The sequence below is a fragment of the Coregonus clupeaformis genome, chromosome 15 (genome assembly GCF_020615455.1).
Source record: "Coregonus clupeaformis isolate EN_2021a chromosome 15, ASM2061545v1, whole genome shotgun sequence".
Lineage (NCBI taxonomy): Eukaryota > Metazoa > Chordata > Actinopteri > Salmoniformes > Salmonidae > Coregonus > Coregonus clupeaformis.
The window spans coordinates 28,358,596-28,378,887 of record NC_059206.1 but is presented as its reverse complement, the minus strand read 5'-3'; the positions used below and the strand labels follow the sequence as shown (position 1 = coordinate 28,378,887).

The 20,292-nt window shown below is 44.9% G+C and overlaps 1 protein-coding gene across 3 annotated transcripts; it reads left to right on the top strand.

Moving 5' to 3' along the window:
- Positions 1 to 4,611: 4,611 nt before the first annotated feature.
- LOC121583342 (aquaporin-3-like) lies at positions 4,612 to 10,751 on the top strand. Of its 3 annotated transcripts, XM_041899522.1 has the most exons (7): positions 4,736 to 4,813; positions 5,564 to 5,634; positions 8,226 to 8,352; positions 9,205 to 9,342; positions 9,587 to 9,705; positions 9,867 to 10,084; positions 10,283 to 10,751. In XM_041899522.1, the coding sequence occupies exons 3-7, from the start codon at positions 8,226 to 8,228 to the stop codon at positions 10,473 to 10,475; spliced, it is 795 nt and encodes a 264-aa protein (XP_041755456.1). In that variant the 5' UTR covers positions 4,736 to 4,813; positions 5,564 to 5,634; the 3' UTR covers positions 10,476 to 10,751. The 3 variants fall into 3 exon arrangements, with proteins under 3 accessions (XP_041755454.1, XP_041755457.1, XP_041755456.1); XM_041899520.2 differs by lacking the exon at positions 5,564 to 5,634 and having other exon boundaries at positions 4,612 to 4,813; XM_041899523.2 differs by lacking the exons at positions 5,564 to 5,634; positions 9,205 to 9,342 and having other exon boundaries at positions 4,612 to 4,813.
- Positions 10,752 to 20,292: the final 9,541 nt, after the last annotated feature.

Here is a 20,292-nt window from a genome sequence, read left to right as displayed (position 1 = left end):
ATGTGAAATGTCAGAATAATAGTAGAGAGAATGATTTATTTCAGCTTTTATTTCTTTCATCACATTCCCAGTGGGTCAGAAGTTTACATACACTCAATTAGTATTTGGTAGCATTGCCTTTAAATTTTTGGGTAGCCTTCCACAAGCTTCCCACAATAAGTTGGATGAATTTTGGCCCATTCCTCCTGACAGAGCTGGTGTAACTGAGTCAGGTTTGTAGGCCTCCTTACTCGCACACGCTTTTTCAGTTCTGCCCACAAATTTTCTATAGGATTGAGGTCAGGGCTTTGTGATGGCCACTCCAATACCTTGACTTTGTTGTCCTTAAGCCATTTTGCCACAACTTTGGAAGTATGCTTGGGGTCATTGTCCATTTGGAAGACCTATTTGCGACCAAGCTTTAACTTCCTGACTGATGTCTTGAGATGTTGCTTCAATATATCCACATAATTATACTTCCTTTTGATGCCATCTATTTTGTGAAGTGCACCAGTCCCTCCTGCAGCAAAGCACCCCCACAGCATGATGCTGCCACCCCTGTGCTTCCCGGTTGGGATGGTGTTCTTTGGCTTGCAGCCTTCCCCTTTTTCCTCCAAACATAACGATGGTCATTATGGCCAAACAGTTCTATTTTTGTTTCATCAGACCAGATGACATTTCTCCCAAAAGTATGATCTTTGTCCCCAAGTGCAGTTGCAAACCGTAGTCTCCCGAGTGGCACAGTGGTCTAAGGCACTGCATTGCAGTGCAAGCTGTGCCACTAGAGATCCTGGTTCGAATCCAGGCTCTGTCGTAGCCGGCCGCGACCGGGAGACCCATGGGGCGGCGCGCACAATTGGCCCAGCGTCGTCCAGGGTAGGGGAGGGATTTGGCCGGCAGGGGATGTAGCTCAGTTGGTAGAGCATGGCGTTTGCAACGCCAGGGTTGTGGGTTCGATAAAATAATGTATGCACTAACTGTAAGTCGCTCTGGATAAGAGCGTCTGCTAAAATGACTAAAAAAAAAAAAAAAAAAAATGTAGTCTGGCTTTTTTATGGCGGTTTTGGAGCAGTGGCTTCTTCCTTGCTGAGCGGCCTTTCAGGTTATGTCGATATAGGACTCGTTTTACTGTGGATATAGATACTTTTGTACCTGTTTCTCCAGCATCTTCACAAGGTCCTTTGCTGTTGTTCTGGGATTTATTTGCACTTTTCGCACCAAAGTACGTTTATCTCTAGGTGACAGAACGCGTCTCCTTCCTGAGCAGTAAGACGGATGCATGGTCCCATGGTGTTTATACTTGCGTACTATTGTTTGTACAGATGAACGTGGTACCTTCAGGCATTTGGAAATTGCCCCCAAGGATGAACCAGACTTGTGGAGGTCTACAATCTTTTTTCTGAGGTCTTGGCTGATTTCTTTTGATTATCCCATGATGTCAAGCAAAGAGGCTCTGAGTTTGAAGGTAGGCCTTGAAATACATCCACAGGTACACCTTCAATTGACTCAAATGATGTCAATAAGCCTGGGGCCAGATGGCCTAAAGCCATGACATCATTTTCTGGAATTTTCCAAGCTGTTTAAAGGCACGGTCAACTTAGTGTATGTAAACTTCTGACCCACTGGAATTGTGATACAGTGAATTATAAGTGAAATAATCTGTCGGTAAACAATTGTTGGAAAAATGACTTGTGTCATGCACAAAGTAGATGTCCTAACCAACTTGCCAAAACTATAGTTTGTTAACAAGAAATGTGTGGAGTGGTTGAAAAACGAGTTTTAATGACTCCAACCTAAGTGTATGCAAACCTCAGACTTCAACTATATATGCTTAAAGCCTCATAACTTTCGCCCAGAGTTATTTCTAGTCAAGTCACATGGTCACGAAAAACTCCTGGCCCTAGTATGGTGTTAAAGAGCCACTTTGTTAACCCTGAGGAGTTAGAGAATGGTCCAGTCGACCACATACAGAGCACAGAGTAATAACTCTGACCAGACCCTCTGGTACTGTTCCATTCCCAGCCAAACTGTCAAATCCCAGAATGTGGTCTGATTTGACTCCAATATAGCATTTCCCTGAGTTCTGGAGAATTGGTTTAAGCTAAACTGATAATTATTGTAGCCAGAAAAATCTCAAATTAGATTGAACGGATAAAAAAAATGCACCCGGGGCCCTTTCTGTGTTGTTGGGAGAATTCAGCTGTTTTAATATTGTTTTTTTGCCAAGCCGTTTAAGTATATAATTTCCAAATCAGTAATGCTATTGTGTATGGTAATTGTACAATATACACTCCCCTCCATATGTATTTAGACAGTGAAGCTAACATTTACTCCAGCATTTTGGATATGAGTTTCATGTGAAGCGACAGTACAGAATGTCACCTTTTATTCAAGAGTATTTTCATATATTTCTGTTTTACCGTTTAGAAATTAAAGCAAATGACGTATCTGGTCCCCCCATTTCAATAAGTCATAAGTATTTGGGCAAATTCAGTTATAGTGTATTAAAGTATTTGGTCCCATATTCCTAGCATGCAATGACTATATCAAACTTGTGATTCTAGAAACTCGTTGGATGCATTTGCATTTTTTGTTTGTTTTTGTTTTGTTTTCCCCAAAAGAACTGAATGGTGAATGATGAGTGGGGTGATTTTCTTTCTAAGTTAATAGATAAGATATTATTGCAGCCTAATTTTGGCCAGCTAATAGCCTAACCACCGATCAAGCAACATTATGGATTAATGTTAAAATCCTGTTGCTGCAGGATTATTTTGCTATGACAGTACTGGTCAAATTAAGTTCTTACACCTGTATGATATTTGTGCCTCTGTACAGAGGCTCACATATCATTCTTCACGATTCATTCATAATAATCCATAATCATGGTAGCATCCACATTAATATAGAAGTGTTCAGAAACATTTTCTATTCTTACTTTCAATAAAAGTGACTCCAATATGACATTTGTCAGACGCTCTTATCCAGAGCGACTTACAGGAACAATTAGGGTTAAGTGCCTTGCTCAAGAATACATCGACAGAGGTTTTACCTAGTCGGCTCGGGGCTGCTGCCCTATGTACATAGACATAGAACACTGGTCACTTTAATAATGTTTATATACTGTTTTACTCATTCTATTATGTATTATACTGTATTCTAGTCAAGGCAATTCTATTAAACTATTGCTGTATTCTACAGATATACTACATATTGTATCCACATACTGTCCGTAATGTCTATACATCCCATCACATACACTGAACAAAAATATAGGCGCAACATGTAAAGTGTTGGTCCCATGTTTCATGAGCTGAAATAAAAGATCCCAGAAATGTTCCATACGCACAAAACGGTTATTTCTCTCGAATTTTGTTACACAAATTTGTTTAATTCCCTGTTAGTGCGCAATGCTCCCTTGCCAAGATAATCCATCCACCTGACAGATGTGGCATATCAAGAAGATTATTAAGCAGCATGATCATTACACAGGTGTGCTGGGGACAATAAATGCCACTCTAAAATGTGCAGTTTTGTCACACAACACAATGCCACAGATGTCTCAAGTTTTGAGGGAGTAAGCAATTGGCATGCTGACTGCAGGAATGTCCACCAGAGCTGTTGCCAGATAATTGAATGTTAATTTCTCTACCATAAGCCGCTTCCAACGTCGTTTTAGAGAATTTCGCAGTACGTCCAACCGGCCTCACAATCACAGACCAAGTGTATGGTGTCGTGTGGGTGAGTAGTTTGCTGATGTTAACGTTGTGAACAGAGTGCCCCATGGTAGTAGTGGGGTTATGGTATGGGCAGGCAGACAGGCATAAACTACGGACAACGAACACAATTGCATTTGATCAATGGCAATTTCAATGCACAGAGATACCGTGACGAGATCCTGAGGCCCATTGTCGTACCATTCATCAACTGCCATCACCTCATGTTTCAGCATGATAAAGCACGGCCCCATGTCGCAAGGATCTATACACAATTCCTAGAGGCTGAAAATGTCCCAGTCCTTCCATGGCCTGGATACTTACCAGACATGTCACCCATTGAGCATGTTTGGAATGCCCTGGATCAACGTGTACAACAGCATGTTCCAGTTCCCGCCAATATCTAAATTCCATTATTTGTTATTTTAGATTTGTGTGTATTGTTGTGTATTGTTAGATATCACTGCACTGTTGGAGCTTGGAACATTTCGCTACACCCACAATAACATCTGCTAAATAGGGGAATGTAAGTACCCTGCGTAAAACTATTTTAGTGATTAAGGGGGAACACATGGATTATAGCTTGAACCAGTTACACTATCAAACTACCTGCTGTGACGTGAAGGTTCAGACCTCTTTGTAGAGGCTGTAGTTTTGGCTGCATACAAGGAGGCGACAAGTTTGACCAAGTTTCAAAACACCAAGTAGTAGTAGTTGTAGTACTAATCCATCTGAATTAAAGTGAGGAAAAGGTAAAGAAAACAGGGGAGGAAAAAGTAGAAAAAAGGGGACTTACCGAGAAAAAAAAAGAAAAAAAAAGAAATGGGTGGAGATGTGGAGGGAGGCGTTCAGAATCCAGGAGAGACATGTTTTCATTTTTTTTCTCAACGAGGGAGGGATCCCTCTCTGAGTGCTTATAGAGTTGACACACGGCCCTCCTTGACACACATTCCTAGTCAGCCCCGCTCCTCCACAACCAACCCTGTTGTCACTGGACGACCCACAGCTGCATCATGGGAAAACAGAAGGCACTTATGGACAAGCTCGCAAGGACCTTTCAGATCCGTCACATGCTGCTACGCCAGGCTCTGGCAGAGTGCCTGGGAACCCTCATACTGGTGGTGAGTGGGGACTGTTCTTCATTACTACAATAGTATTACCTATGTATGTAAAACCCTGTTAAAGTGAGTGGGTGAATGTGAATTGGAAACACAGTACCTTACTATCATTATCTATCCAACAAGTAGGAGTTGATTGATAGCTTGTGGGTATGAAAATAATGTCTTCAAAAATATGGATGAAGCATGTAATTAAGCAAAGCGATTGTTAATTAAGTATCTAATATCCTCTAACGACTTAATTGCTTGTTTTCTAATTAATTTCACATTAATTTCACTTTTGTGAAATTTCATCTTAATGTAAATGTGCTGTTTAAAGCAATGCTTTGAGCTTGTGAATGTAAAAGGATAGCTCTTCCCACATTGTTCGCAGTGGCAATACAAGCAGAACTGACACTGTGAATTATATTATCAGCTTATCAATATTATTTTATTATCACATTTTAATTAACCTCTCAAGTCTTCTACATGAAAAACATACACTGAAAATAAACATCCTTTACTTTAAATTGATACATTTAAAGAACTTTAAATTGATACATTTAAAGAACTTTAAATTGTTTTCCGTATAGCAAGGTAATTTATTCTGAGGGAAAGAGAGATTATCACATAATTATTCATGCTTCCTTTTAGATATTACATTCCATATTTACAATAATTAACTTCATCTTTCTGTAAAATATACAAATTCATTAAACTGTTAAACGATCTATAATTCATTAATGACCATATTCTCCTGAATACCTGCTTTAGGAAAAACTCAAAACCTAGCCTTGCCCTCTAAGGTGAAAAAGTATTGTCATGGAACCAACTCGTCCACGTAGGTAAGGCCCTGGCATCCCCGTTGGTATTCCGCTAAATCCAAATAAAACAGCTACCTGGGGTCAGCTGTTTCCAATGTTAACCCTCACACAGAACAATAACAGTAGCTGGAGAGAAGATACAAACTGAGAGGGGGTGGTTTTGCCATCTGGTATTTTCCTAGCCTGCAGCGTGAGAGGTCTAACTGATGTCTGATCCACTGTTTGGCCACACTACTGAGTGAAGCCTTATGCCTCCCTGGCAAACAGAACTCCACAGGCCCTGACTGCCTGAAGGCAGGTCTTCTCTGCTCTAAAGAAGGCTCCACAAGTAGATTATATAGATAGTATCGTCAATAGGCACCATGACCCACCCACCACAACACATCGTTGATCAAATGCATATAGAAAGATGATATCTTCCCAAGGAAACTCGGCATACATTCAGAAAGTATTCAGATCCCTTGACTTTTTCCACATTTTGTTACGTTACAATCTTGTTCTAAAATTGATTAAATTAATTTGTTTCCTCATCAATCTACACACAATACCCCATAATGCCAAAGCGAAAACAGGTTTTAGAAAGTTATTTACATAAGTATTCAGAGCCTTTGCTATGAGACTCGAAATTGAGCTCAGATGCATCCTATTTCCATTGATCATCCTTGAGATGTTTCTACAACTTGATTGGAGTCCACCTGTGGTAAATTCAATTGATTGGACATGATTTGGAAAGGCACACAGATGTCTATATAAGGTCCCACAGTTGACAGTGCATGTCAGAGCAAAAACAAAGCCATGAAGTTCAAGGAATTGTCCATAGAGCTCCGAGACAGGATTGTGTCGAGACACAGATCTGGGGAAGGGTACCAAAACATTTCTGCAGCATTGAAGGTCCCCAAGAGCACAATGGCCTCCATCATTCTTAAATGGAAGAAGTTTGGAACCACCAAGACTCTTACTAGAGCTGGCCGCCCGGCCAAACTGAGCAATCGGGGGAGAAGGGCCTTGGTCAGGAAGGTGACCAAGAACCCGATGGTCACTCTGACAGAGCTCCAGAGTTCCTCTGTGGAGATGGGAAAACCTTCCAGAAGGACAAGCATCTCTGCAGCATTCCACCAATCAGGCCTTTATGGTAGAGTGGCCAGATGGAGGCCACTCCTCAGTAAAAGGCACATGACAGTCCACTTGGAGTTTGCCAAAAGGCACCCAAAGGACTCTCAGACCATGAGAAACAAGATTCTCTGGTCTGATGAAACCAAGATTCAACTCTTTGGCCTGAATGCCAAGCGTAACGTCTGGAGGAAACCTGGCACCATCCCTACGGTGAAGCATGGTGGTGGCAGCATCATGCTGTGGGGATGTTTTTCAGCAGCAGGGACTGGGAGACTAGTCAGGATCGAGGGAAAGATGAACGGCGCAACATACAGAGAGATCCTTGATGAAAACCTGCTCAAGAGCGCTCAGGACCTCAGACTGGGGTGAAGGTTCACCTTCCAACAGGACAACGACCCTAAGCACACAGCCAAGACAACGCAGGAGTGGCTTTGGGACAAGTCTCTGAATGTCCTTGAGTGGCCCAGCCAGACCCCGGACTTCTCTGGAGAGACCTGAAAATAGCTGTGCAGCGACGCTCCCCATCCAACCTGACAGAGCTTGAGAGGATCTGCAGAGAAGAATGGGAGAAACTCCCCACATACAGGTGTGCCAAACTTGTAGCATCATACCCAAGAAGACTTGAGGCTGTAATCACTGCCAAAGGTGCTTCAACAAAGTACTGAGAAAAGGGTCTGAATACTTATGTAAATGTGATATTTCAGTTGTTGTTTTTTATACATTTGCAAAAATGTATAAAAATCTGTTTTTGCTTTGCCATTATGGGGTATTGTATCTAGATTGATGAGGGGTTAAAAAAAACAATTGAATCCATTTAAGGCTGTAACGTTAAAACATTTGGAAAACGTCAAGGGATCTGAATACTTTCCGAATGCACTGTATGTTTCTGTATGATCCACCATGCTGCTTTGTTGAAAATATGATCGGCCCGGCCACCACCAGGACCCCTGGGCTCCGTAGCCCACCCATATCAACACACACATGGCCTCTCGGGTCAATGGAAGCCACACCTCAGTCAAGATCAGTAGGCTAAATGGTCACATGCATGGCACAGCAAGCGGGGTGATACTCAGGTCAAGCTGTTAAAGGCATTGATCGTCTTGGGTGACCTATTTTCTACTGTCTGTCTGTCTGAGTGCCATACAGAGTCCAAGAAACATATTTGAGATGGTACTAGACCACCGCTCGACCACAGGCATTTTTTGGATCCTGAGTGCACATAGCGCTCAGGCAAAAGTTGATTGAAAAACTATTTTGGCCCGACAAGTTGACTACAGCAGAAACAGACTGGACTGGTACAGGATATGCATGCCAAAGTAAACTTGTTGATGATGTTGATGGTGATGATGACCCTTATTTATAGTGTATACAGGGGATATGTATAATGTTTAAACATGTATTCAACAAAACATAACACAACAACACTGCAATGTTCACATGGGTTTGGTTACCCATGCACAGTGTTTCTCCTCTAACCTGTCTCTCTCCCTTCTCCTTAGATGTTTGGCTGTGGTGCGGTGGCCCAGCTGGTGCTGAGTGGTGGCTCCCATGGAATGTTCCTCACCGTCAACTTTGCCTTTGGCTTCGCTGCCACACTGGGCATCCTGGTCAGCGGACAGATCTCAGGTGAGGGGGGTGCATTATTACTCTTACTTCCTCTGAAATCAAGGTCAGGACAAGAAGGTTTCATTACTCCAGACATTACTGTCTGACAGTAGCGAGTCTATTGGGAGTATCAGTTGCCTGTTGTGACAGACACATTCTACCTAAGGTAAACTGACACTAATCTAAAGTGCAATATTTACCCTTGCAGATGTGTTTTCTTTGAGGTAAGACAGTCAGAGACAAGGAAAGAGAGAGAGAGAGAGAGAGAGAGAGAGAGCGAGAGAGAGGGGGGGTGAGAGAGAAAGGGTGAGAGAGCGAGAGAGAGAGCAGTAAGCAAACAGTAGACATCAGAGAAGCTCACAGAGACAAGAAGAATGATGCTGGCTTGCCCCTTGAATTTTAAAGCCATTGGGTCCATGATTGAAAGGAAAGTGTGAAATCGCAAAATGCGTTATTACTTGATTCACTATACAAGGATTCATCTTTCAAAGCAAAGGCACAGAGATTTCCGCAGTTCATTTGTGCCCACATTTTCAATGCCTCTATAATAAGGCTGTTGCCCTCTAATACACATGGCAGCCTTAAAAATAAAATGAATCTCTCCAATTTACTGTGTCACTGAGACATCCCGTCCTAAGAGGCATTCTACCTACTATTACGGCAGATAGTCTCAGGTCCCTTTTTTCCCTCCAAGAAAAGATTTGAAGAGAATCATCTTTGGTCTTGATAGGGTCTGGTTGTTTTCTCTCTCACTCAGAGACTTGATTTTAAGAGAGATGGTCTTGGGTGTTTTCTACACAGAGAACATGGAATAGAATAGAATGAAATTGAGAAATGGCCATTCACCATTTTCCAAATTGTTCTTTGTCACAGGAGGCCACCTGAACCCAACGGTGACCTTCGCCCTCTGTCTATTGGGGAGAGAACCTTGGAGGAAATTCCCTGTGTTTTTCTTGTTCCAGACTATAGGGGCCTTCCTGGGAGCTGGGATCATATTTGGCATGTATTTTGGTTAGTGGGATTCAGATAATTTATATTATCAGAAATGTCCAAACAGCAGCAGCAACAACAACAACAACAACAACAAGTTTTTCCGGTGGCCATATTCCACCGAAAACATTCTCAAGACTGTCAAAGTTTAGACAGACTGAAAATAACTGTTATTTTCTCCCAAAGGGAGTTTCAAGGTTCTACAGCTACTGTAGATGATACCACACACATTGTGATCTCTTACATGTTGCCATGGTTTCTCCAGATGCATTGTGGGACTATGGCCATGGAACACTGATCGTTGTGGGTGAGAATGCCACTGCTGGGATCTTTGCCACATATCCCTCCAAACATCTCACTCTGGTTAATGGATTCTTTGACCAGGTACATTCACACTATTAGTATACTATAGTATATTAGTATTCCGTATTAGGACAGCCTCAGAATCACAAGTAGTTATATGGAATATTATCCTGTATGGAAACCGTAGTACATGACAACATGCCTGCAACAACCATGTAAAACTGAGCCTGGCTGTGTTACAGATGATAGGCACAGCAGCTCTGATCGTGTGTATCCTGGCCATCGTGGACCCCTACAATAACCCCATCCCCCGGAGCCTGGAGGCCTTCACGGTGGGGTTCGTGGTGCTGGTCATAGGCCTGTCAATGGGCTTCAACTCGGGCTACGCTGTCAACCCTGCCAGGGACCTGGGCCCACGCATCTTTACTGCCCTAGCTGGCTGGGGTGGTGAGGTATTCACGTGAGTCTCTTTTGGATTCTTCTCCCGTTTTAATTTTTCTGTATTTTTTTCAATGTTCTTTCTTTCTTTCTAATAATGCCTTAATGCATGTGTTATGAGACATTCTATCTAACCACACGTCATTAAAGATAATAGCTCTGCTTTCACTATTTAATCTCCATAGACATACAACCTTGTCTCTGTCTTGGTCACCCACAGGGCTAATGCCTACTGGTTCTTTGTGCCCATCTTTGCCCCCTTCATTGGTGCGGTGGTGGGGGTGATTGTGTACCAGCTGATGGTGGGGTACCATGTGGAGGGAGAAGCACGGGAGAAGAAGCAAGAGGAGGCGAAGGAGGAGCAAGAGGAAAGGCTCAAACTGTCCATCCTAACCACCAAGGACAGTGCATGAGTTCATGAATATTCTTACCTTGACCCATTTTAAACCCTCTTTATGTACATAATATATATGTGTGTGTGTAGTACACTCTTACAAAAAAGTTTATTTGACTGTCCCCATAGGAGAACCCTTTTGGGTTCCTTGTAGAACCCTTTTGGGTTCCATGTAGAACACTCTATGGAAGGGGTTCTTCAAAAGGTGGGAGAACCAAAAAAATTTCTAAGAGTGTATCTTCTTATAGATTTTATATCTTGCCTTGATGACAAACACATTTCTTTGTGGGGATTAATAAAGTGTAACTACTCAATCAATCACTCAATCATTCATCATATACCACCAGGTTCAACCTTGGGAGACAGTAAGGATCGATCAAGACAGTTTGTCAACTTCTTCAGTATGTGTGTCACTTTCAACATCAGCAATTCCTTCAAATCTAGAAAAGAACAAAACAAAAACAGTCTTCCTTTATGCTGCCTTGCTGACAAAACTGCTATAGTGATGCTGTGGCACAGATAAACAGGAAAACAAAAGGCTCAAAGCTGAAGAATTGTCACCTCTCACGCATTTGAAATGTAGTGCTTTGTTGAATTTGTGTCAGGATCCAAGAGATTATATGGCACCTAGATGTTACTATTTTTACTATGTTTTGCCCTTATAGTTAGGATTCTGGTTGTACTGAATTCTATAAACTCAGAACTATAATCGAAACTATCCTTATATCTACATATATATTTTACACATTCATTTTACACATATTGCTCAGACACTGACAGTAACCAAACCATACAGTCTGTAGTACTGCATTAACATTACAGGGGCGCTGCTGCATTACCAGTATGACACTATCATTATAAAATGTGAGTGAGATCTTTCAAAGAGCTATGCTGAACAGATGACTACAATGACTAAAAAAGATTACTGAAATCCAACCTAAGTTTGGACAGCTTTATGGTACACTGTGCGAAAAAGAACCAACATGATTGACCGCTTCAGGTAAATCTTCAACAGTCTGATTAAAAAGTGTCAACGAGTTTGTGGTAAATGGCCAAGAAACAAACTAAAAATTGGTGACTGACTATTTGTTTACCTCTAAATACAGATCCAAAACCTTGAATTGTTTACCTTTTTACATTTGTTAGTAGTAAATTCTGGGGTATCCTACTTGAACAAAGCAGTAATGGTTATTCTATATCGTAACCACAGCCTATACCATATCACACTGTCATGTCGATTGGTTTTCAATACATTTCGTCAGGCATAAGTCAGCTGTGGCCTGCTAGCATGATTTGCTGATAAAGTGTGAAAAGAGGGTAAAATAGGATATGGTGGATAACACGTAGGCAGGTGTACTGTAGGCCTATGTTTCGCACTCGTCTTGAGGACAGGGAGGGTCAAGAGGAGTTCCTCTGATCTTTTCTTTATTAAAAAGCTATACTGCCTAGTGCCTGCTTACTCTACTACCGTTGGCTCACATTAACAGACTGGTTAAAGGAAGACACATGATATCAATATATCACAGCTATTCTCGTAAGAAACCAGGCATTGGCCAACAGTATAACAAATACTGCTCATAATCTGTTACAAGATCTGTTCAAGTTCTGTTCATTCCTTCAATATGAAACAGCAGTGGAAGCTAGCAGATAGAAAATACCAGAAGTATGAAGATATGTGGACATTTTCCAAGCTGAGGATACGGTTGTTCTCGTAAGGTGCTGCATAAGAGATAAAAAACAAAACAACAGACATCATGGAGGCAAAAACCCATAAATCAGAGAATAACCACTAATGCACCGTAGAGTTTACTGAGACGGTTTGTCAACAGTACACACACACACACACACCCACACACACACACATACAAACACACACACACACACATACACACACTGTATCTGCAGCTTCAGTATGTGTGTCACTTTCAACATCAGCAATTCCTTCAAATCTAGAAAAGAACAAAACAAAAACAGTCTTCCTTTATGCAGCCTTGCTGACAAAACTGCTATAGTGATGCTGTGGCACAGATAAACAGGAAAACAAAAGGCTCAAAGCTGAAGAATTGTCACCTCTCACGCATTTGAAATGTGGATCCAAGAAACGATAGGACACCTAAATTAGATAAAGCCATCAAAGGAAGTTGAGCACCAGTATACAGTTTAACAATTGTTCCTATGTTTTGCCTTTATAGTTAAGATTCTATACTGAACAAAAACATAAACGCAACATGTAAAGTGTTGGTCCCATGTTTCTTGAGCTGAAATAAAAGATCCCAGAATTTTTCCATAAGCACAAAAAGCTTATTTAACTCATATTTTGTGCACAAATGTGTTTACATCCCTGTTAGTGAGCATTTCTCCTGTGAAAATATAATCCATACACCTGACAGGTGTGGCATATCAAGAAGCTGATTAAACAGCATGATCATTACACAGGTGCACCTTGTGCTGGAAATAATAAAAGGCCACCATAAAACGTGCAGTTTTGTCACACAACACAATGCCACAGATGTCACAAGTCTTGAGGGAGAGTGCAATTGGCATGCTGACTGCAGGAATGTCCAACAAAGTGGTTGCCAGAGAATTGAATGATAATTTCTCTACGATAAGCCGCCTCCAACGTCGTTTTAGTACGTCCAACCGGCCTCACAACCGCAGACCACGTGTAACCACGCCAGCCCAGGACCTCCACATCCGGATTCTTCACCTGCGGGATCGTCTGAGACTAGCCAACCAAACAGCTGATGAAATTGTGGGTTTGTACAACCAAATAATTTCTGCACAAACTGTCAGAAACGATCTCAGGGAAGCTCATATGCGTGCTCGTCGTCCTCACCAGGGTCTTGACCTGACTGCAGTTCGGCATCGTTACCGACTTCAATGGGCAAATGCTCACCTTCGATGGCCACTGGCACGCTGGAAAGTGTGCTCTTCACGGATCAATCCCAGTTTCAACTGTACCGGGCAGATTTTTTTAAATTATTTTTTTATTTAACCTTTATTTAACCAGGTAAGCCAGTTGAGAACAAGTTCTCATTTACAACTGCGACCTGGCCAAGATAAAGCAAAGCAGTGCGATAAAAACAACAACACAGAGTTACATATGGGGTAAAACATAACAAAGTCAAAAATACAACAGAAATAAATATATATACAGTGTGTGCAAATGTAGCAAGTTATGGAGGTAAGGCAATAAATAGGCTATAGTGCAAAATAATTACAATTAGTATTAACACTGGAATGATAGATGTGCAAGAGATGATGTGCAAATAGAGATACTGGGGTACAAATGAGCAAAATAAATAACAATATAGGGATGAGGTAGTTGGGCGGGCTAATTTCAGATGGGCTGTGTACAGGTGCAGTGATCGGTAAGGTGCTCTGACAACTGATGCTTAAAGTTAGTGAGGGAGATAAGTGTCTCCAGCTTCAGAGATTTTTGCAATTTGTTCCAGTCATTGGCAGCAGAGAACTGGAAGGAATGGCGGCCAAAGGAGGTGTTGGCTTTGGGGATGACCAGTGAGATATACCTGCTGGAGCGCATACTACGGGTGGGTGTTGCTATGGTGACCAATGAGCTAAGATAAGGCGGGGATTTGCCTAGCAGTGATTTATAGATGGCCTGGAGCCAGTGGGTTTGGCGCCGAATATGTAGTGAGGACCAGCCAACAAGAGCATACAGGTCACAGTGGTGGGTAGTATATGGGGCTTTGGAGACAAAACGGATGGCACTGTGATAGACTACATCCAATTTGCTGAGTAGAGTGTTGGAGGCTATTTTGTAAATGACATCGCCGAAGTCAAGGATCGGTAGGATAGTCAGTTTTACGAGGGCATGTTTGGCAGCATGAGTGAAGGAGGCTTTGTTGCGAAATAGGAAACCGATTCTAGATTTAACTTTGGATTGGAGATTCTTAATGTGAGTCTGGAAGGAGAGTTTACAGTCTAACCAGACACCTAGGTATTTGTAGTTGTCCACATACTCTAGGTCAGACCCGTCGAGAGTAGTGATTCTAGTCGGGTGGGCGGGTGCAAGCAGCGTTCGGTTGAAGAGCATGCATTTAGTTTTACTAGTGTTTAAGAGCAGTTGGAGGCTACTGAAGGAGTGTTGTATGGCATTGAAGCTCGTTTGGAGGTTTGTTAACACAGTGTCCAATGAAGGGCCAGATGTATACAAAATGGTGTCGTCTGCGTAGAGGTGGATCTGAGAGTCACCAGCAGCAAGAGCGACGTCATTGATATACACAGAGAAAAGAGTCGGCTCAAGAATTGAACCCTGTGGCACCCCCATAGAGACTGCCATAGGTCCAGACAACAGGCCCTCCGATTTGACACATTGAACTATATCAGAGAAGTAGTTGGTGAACCAGGCGAGGCAGTCATTTGAGAAACCAAGGCTATTTAGTCTGCCAATAAGAATGCGGTGGTTGACAGAGTCGAAAGCCTTGGCCAGGTCAATGAAAACGGCTGCACAGTACTGTCTATTATCGATCGCGGTTATAATATCGTTTAGGACCTTGAGCGTGGCTGAAGTGCACCCATGACCAGCTCGGAAACCGGATTGCATAAGCGGAGAAGGTACGGTGGGATTCGAAATGGTCGGTGATCTGTTTGTTAACTTGGCTTTCAAAAACCTTCGAAAGGCAGGGCAGGATGGATATGGGTCTGTAACAGTTTGGATCTAGAGTGTCACCCCCTTTGAAGAGGGGGATGACCGCGGCAGCTTTCCAATCTCTGGGGATCTCAGACGTTACGAAAGAGAGGTTGAACAGGCTAGTAATAGGGGTTGCGACAATTTCGGCAGCTAGTTTTAGAAAGAAAGGGTCCAGATTGTCTAGCCCAGATGATTTGTAGGGGTCCAGATTTCAGAACATCAGCTGTCTGGATTTGTGTGAAGGAGAAGCGGGGGGGCATGGGCAAGTTGCAGCGGAGGGTGCAGAGCTGGTGGCCGGGGTAGTGGTAGCCAGGTGGAAAGCATGGCCAGCCGTAGCAAAATGCTTGTTGAAATTCTCGATTATTGTAGCTTTATCGGTGGTGATAGTGTTTCCTAGCCTCAGTGCAGTGGGCAGCTGGGAGGAAGTGCTCTTATTTTCCATGGACTTTACAGTGTCCCAAAACTTTTTGGAGTTAGTGCTACAGGATGCAAATTTCGGTTTGAAAAAGTTGGCCTTTGCTTTCCTAACTGATTGTGTATATTGGTTCCTAACTTCCCTGAAAAGTTGCATATCGCGGGGGCTATTTGATGCTAATGCAGTACGCCACAGGATGTTTTTGTGCTGGTCAAGGGCAGTCAAGTCTGAGGAGAACCAGGGGCTATATCTGTTCTTAGTTCTGTATTTTTTGAATGGGGCATGTTTATTTAAGATTGAGAGGAAATTACTTTTAAAGAACAACCTGGCATCCTCTACTGACGGAATGAGATCTATATCCATCCAGGATACCTGGGCCAGGTCAATTAGGAAGGCCTGCTCGCTGAAGTGTTTTTGGGAGCGTTTGACAGTGATGAGGGGTGGTCGTTTGACCGCGGACCCGTTACGGACGCAGGCAATAAGGCAGTGATCGCTGAGATCCTGGTTGAAGACAGCGGAGGTGTATTTAGAGGGTAAGTTAGTCAGGATGATATCTATGAGGGTACCCATGTTTACGGATTTAGGGTTGTACCTGGTAGGTTCGTTGATAATTTGTGTGAGATTGAGGGCATCTAGTTTAGATTGTAGGATGGCCGGGGTGTTAAGCATATCCCAATTTAGGTCACCAAGCAGTACAAACTCTGAGGATAGATGGGGGCAATCAATTCACATATGGTGTCCAGGGCACAGCTGGGGCTGAGGGGGTCTGTAGCAAGCGGCAACAGTGAGAGATTTATTTCTGGAAAGATGGATTTTTAGAAGTAGAATCTCAAACTGTTTGGGCACAGACCTGGATAGTATGATAGAGCTCTGCAGGCTATCTCTACAGTAGATTGCAACTCCACCCCCCTTTGGCAGTTCTATCTAGACGGAAAATGTTATAGTTGGGGATGGAAATTTCAGAATTTTTGGTGGCCTTCCTAAGCCAGGATTCAGACACTGCTAGAACATCAGGGTTGGCGGAGTGTGCTAACGCAGTGAATAACTCAAACTTAGGAAGGAGGCTTCTGATATTTACGTGCAGAAAACCAAGGCTTTTACGGTTACAGAAGTCAACAAATGATAGCTCCTGGGGAGTAGGAGTGATACTGGGGGCTGCAGGGCCTGGGTTAGCCTCTACATCACCAGAGGAACAGAGGAGGACTAGAATAAGGATACGACTAAAGGCTTTAAGAACTGGTCTTCTAGTGCGTTGGGTACATGGAATAAAGGGGGCAGTTCTCCGGGCGTTGTAGAAAAGATTCAGGGCATTATGTACAGAAAAGGTTATGGAAGGATATGAGTACAGTTGAGGTAAACCTAAGCGATGGCAGACAGCATGTATGGCATCGTGTGGGCAAGCAGTTTGCTGATGTCAACGTTGTGAACAGAGTGCCCCATGTGTCACGGTTTCGGCCGAGGCTGCCTCTCTCCCTTGTTCGGGCAGGCTTCGGCGTTCGTCGTCTCCGGAATTCTAGCTGCCACCGTTCTATGTTCTGTGTTTCCTGTTTGATTAGTTTTGTCTGTTAGCCACACCTGTTTTGTGTTAGGTCTCATTATGCACCCTATTTAGTTCCCTGTTTGTGTGTATAGTGTTGTGTGTAATTGTCGCTTGTCAGATGGTTGCGTAGCTGTGTTATTTTTCCAGTACGCCAGTATTAGTAGTGTCCTCCTCTGTTTAGGAGAGTTTTGCGCACTGTGTTTTCGTGCGATCGTGTGTTGACGCCTGTGCGCGTCTGTTTGGCCTCCTGCCGTTTGTGGTTTATTTTGCATAGTAAAGTCTTGTTGGACTGTACCTCTGCTTCTGCGCCTGATTCCCCACCACACCATCACTACATCGTTGACAGAATTACACACCTTAAACATGGAATCAGCGGGAGCCGAAGCAGCGCCGACGAGACTGGAGGTCCAGGTTCGGGAGCAACAGGAACAGATCCTCCAGATGGGAACCGCCCTGCAGGAGGTAATCACCACGCTCCGAGGCTGGGGCGCACCTCCAACACCTTCCTCACCGCCAGCCCAGCCAGCACCATCGGCCAGCCTGCCCATTCCAGCGCCAGAACACCGAGGGATCCGACTCGCTCTCCCGAGGGCCTACGACGGAACCGCGGCTGGGTGTCAGGGATTCCTCCTCCAGGTGGAGTTGTACCTGGCCACCGTACACCCGGCACCCTCGGGGCATGAGAGCGTGTCTGCCCTGATATCCTGCCTGTCCGGGAAGGCGTTGGAATGGGCCAACGCGGAGTGGAGGAAGATCGACGCCGCGAGTATCACCTACGACGAGTTCTCCCGCCGCTTTAGGGCGGTGTTCGACCATCCCCGGAGGGGAAAGCGGCGGGGAGCGTCTGGTCTTCCTCCGGCAGGGGAGGAGGAGTGCTCAGGAATTCGCGCTTGAATTCCGTACTCTAGCGGCTGATGCAGGGTGGAATGAGCGGGCCCTCGTCGATATATATCGATGTAGCCTAAGAGAGGACGTCCGTAGGGAGCTGGCCTGTAGGGACACCAGTCTCTCTTTCGACCAGCTGGTCGACATGTCAATCAGGTTAGATAACCTATTGGCCACCCGCGGACGTCCTGAGGGGGGTCCGTCCATTTCACCCTCCAGCGCATCCGAGCCGTGTCCTATGGAGCTCGGGGCGCTGGCGCTAGAGATAGGAGGAGTCGGCAGGTGAGGGGGTCCATCCACTGCACCAACTGTGGTCGGGGAGGACACACCGCGGCTAGGTGCTGGGGATGGCCTCCTCGGGGAGATGACGACAGGTCCCGCACTGGGGATTCCCTCCAGGTGAGTAGGCGCCCCACTCACCCAGAGCTCACTGTTGCCCATTTTTGTATGCCTGTGCGTTTTCCGCAGGTGGCACCTCATTCCCAGTATAAGGCGCTGGTAGATTCAGGCGCGGCTGGGAATTTTATTGATAAGAAGTTTTGTTTAGAGTTAGGGTTTCCCCTTCTCCCTGTTGATGTTCCTTTTCCCGTTCACGCCCTAGATAGTCGTCCGTTGGGTACGGGCTTAATCAGGGAGGTCACGGCGCCACTTAGGATGTGTGCGCAGGGGAGTCATCAGGAGATAATTCAACTGTTTCTGATTGACTCTCCTGCGTATCCGGTGGTGCTGGGCATGCCCTGGTTAAGTACCCATAACCCCGTTATTTCGTGGCAGGAGAGGGCTCTGATGGAGTGGTCTGCTCAGTGTGTGGGTAGATGTTTGGGCGTTTCCATAGGGGCTACCTCGGTGGAGAGTCCAAACCAGGTGCCCGCATTGCACATTCCACCTGAGTATGGGGATTTGGCTATTGCGTTTAGTAAGGCGAGGGCGACGCGGTTGCCACCCCATAGGCAGGGGGGATTGTGCGATAGACCTTCAGGCAGGAGCTGCGCTCCCACGGAGTCATGTGTATCCTCTGTCTCAGGAGGAGAAGAAAGCTATGGAGGTTTACATAGACGAATCACTGAGACAAGGATACATACGGCCGTCCACTTCCCCCGCGTCCTCGAGTTTCTTTTTCGTGAAGAAGAAGGATGGGGGTTTGCGTCCGTGCATCGATTACCGTGGTCTCAATCAGATTACGGTGAAGTATAGTTATCCACTCCCGCTGATTGCGACCATGACTGAGTCGTTGCATGGGGCGCGTTTCTTCACGAAATTAGATCTCAGGAGCGCGTACAACTTGGTGCGCATCAGGAAGGATGATGAATGGAAAACAGCCTTTAGTACCACCTCGGGCCATTACGAGTATCTAGTCATGCCATACGGGTTGATGAATGCTCCGTCAGTTTTCCAATCATTCGTGGATGAGATCTTCAGGGACATGCAGGGACAGGGAGTCGTGGTGTACATAGATGACATTCTCGTGTACTCACCTACCCGTGTCGAGCATGTGGCCCTGGTGCGCAGGGTGTTGCGGAGGCTGGTGGAGCACGACCTGTATGTCAAGGCAGAGAAGTGTCTGTTTTTCCAGGAGTCGATTTCCTTTTTGGGGTATCAGTTGTCCGTCAGGGGTGAAGATGGAGGTAGACCGAGTGTCAGCCGTGCGTAATTGGCAAACACCAACCACTGTGAAAGAGGTGCAGCAGTTTTTGGGGTTTGCGAATTACTACCGGAGGTTTATCCGGGTTTTGGGCAAGTGGCAGCTCCCATCACGTCTCTCTTAAAGGGGGCCCGGTGCGTCTGCAGTGGTCAGTCGAGGCGGACAGGGCGTTTGAGAAGCTGAAGGACCTGTTCACCTCGGCTCCGGTGCTGGCGCATCCGGATCCCTCTTTACCATTTCAGGTAGAGGTGGACGCGTCTGAGGCCGGTATTGGCGCCGTGCTTTCACAACGGTCAGGCGCGCCACCTAAACTCCGCCCCTGTGCCTTCTATTCCAAGAAGCTCAGCCCGGCGGAGCGAAATTATGACGTAGGGGACAGGGAGCTGTTAGCTGTGGTACAAGCCCTTAAGGTGTGGAGGCACTGGCTTGAGGGGGCTCAACACCCTTTCCTCATTTTGACGGACCACCGTAACCTGGAGTACATCCGGGCAGCGAGGAGGCTGAACCCTCGACAGGCTAGATGGAGTATGTTTTTGACCCGTTTCTCTTTTAAGATCACCTACATCCCTGGGTCACAAAACGGTAAGGCAGATGCGCTGTCTCGGCGGTATGACGGGGAGGAGAGGTCCGTGGAGCCCACTCCCATACTGCCGGAGTCGTGTCTAGTGGCACCGGTGTTGTGGGAGCTCGATTCTGAGCT

Coding starts and splice junctions, on each gene's coding strand:
- LOC121583342 (XM_041899520.2), top strand. CDS start 4,706: ATGGGAAAACAGAAGGCACTTATGGACAAGCTCGCAAGGACCTTTCAG. Junction 9,706..9,866: donor TTAATGGATTCTTTGACCAG/GTACATTCACAC, acceptor GCTGTGTTACAG/ATGATAGGCACAGCAGCTCT. Junction 10,085..10,282: donor TGGGGTGGTGAGGTATTCAC/GTGAGTCTCTTT, acceptor GGTCACCCACAG/GGCTAATGCCTACTGGTTCT.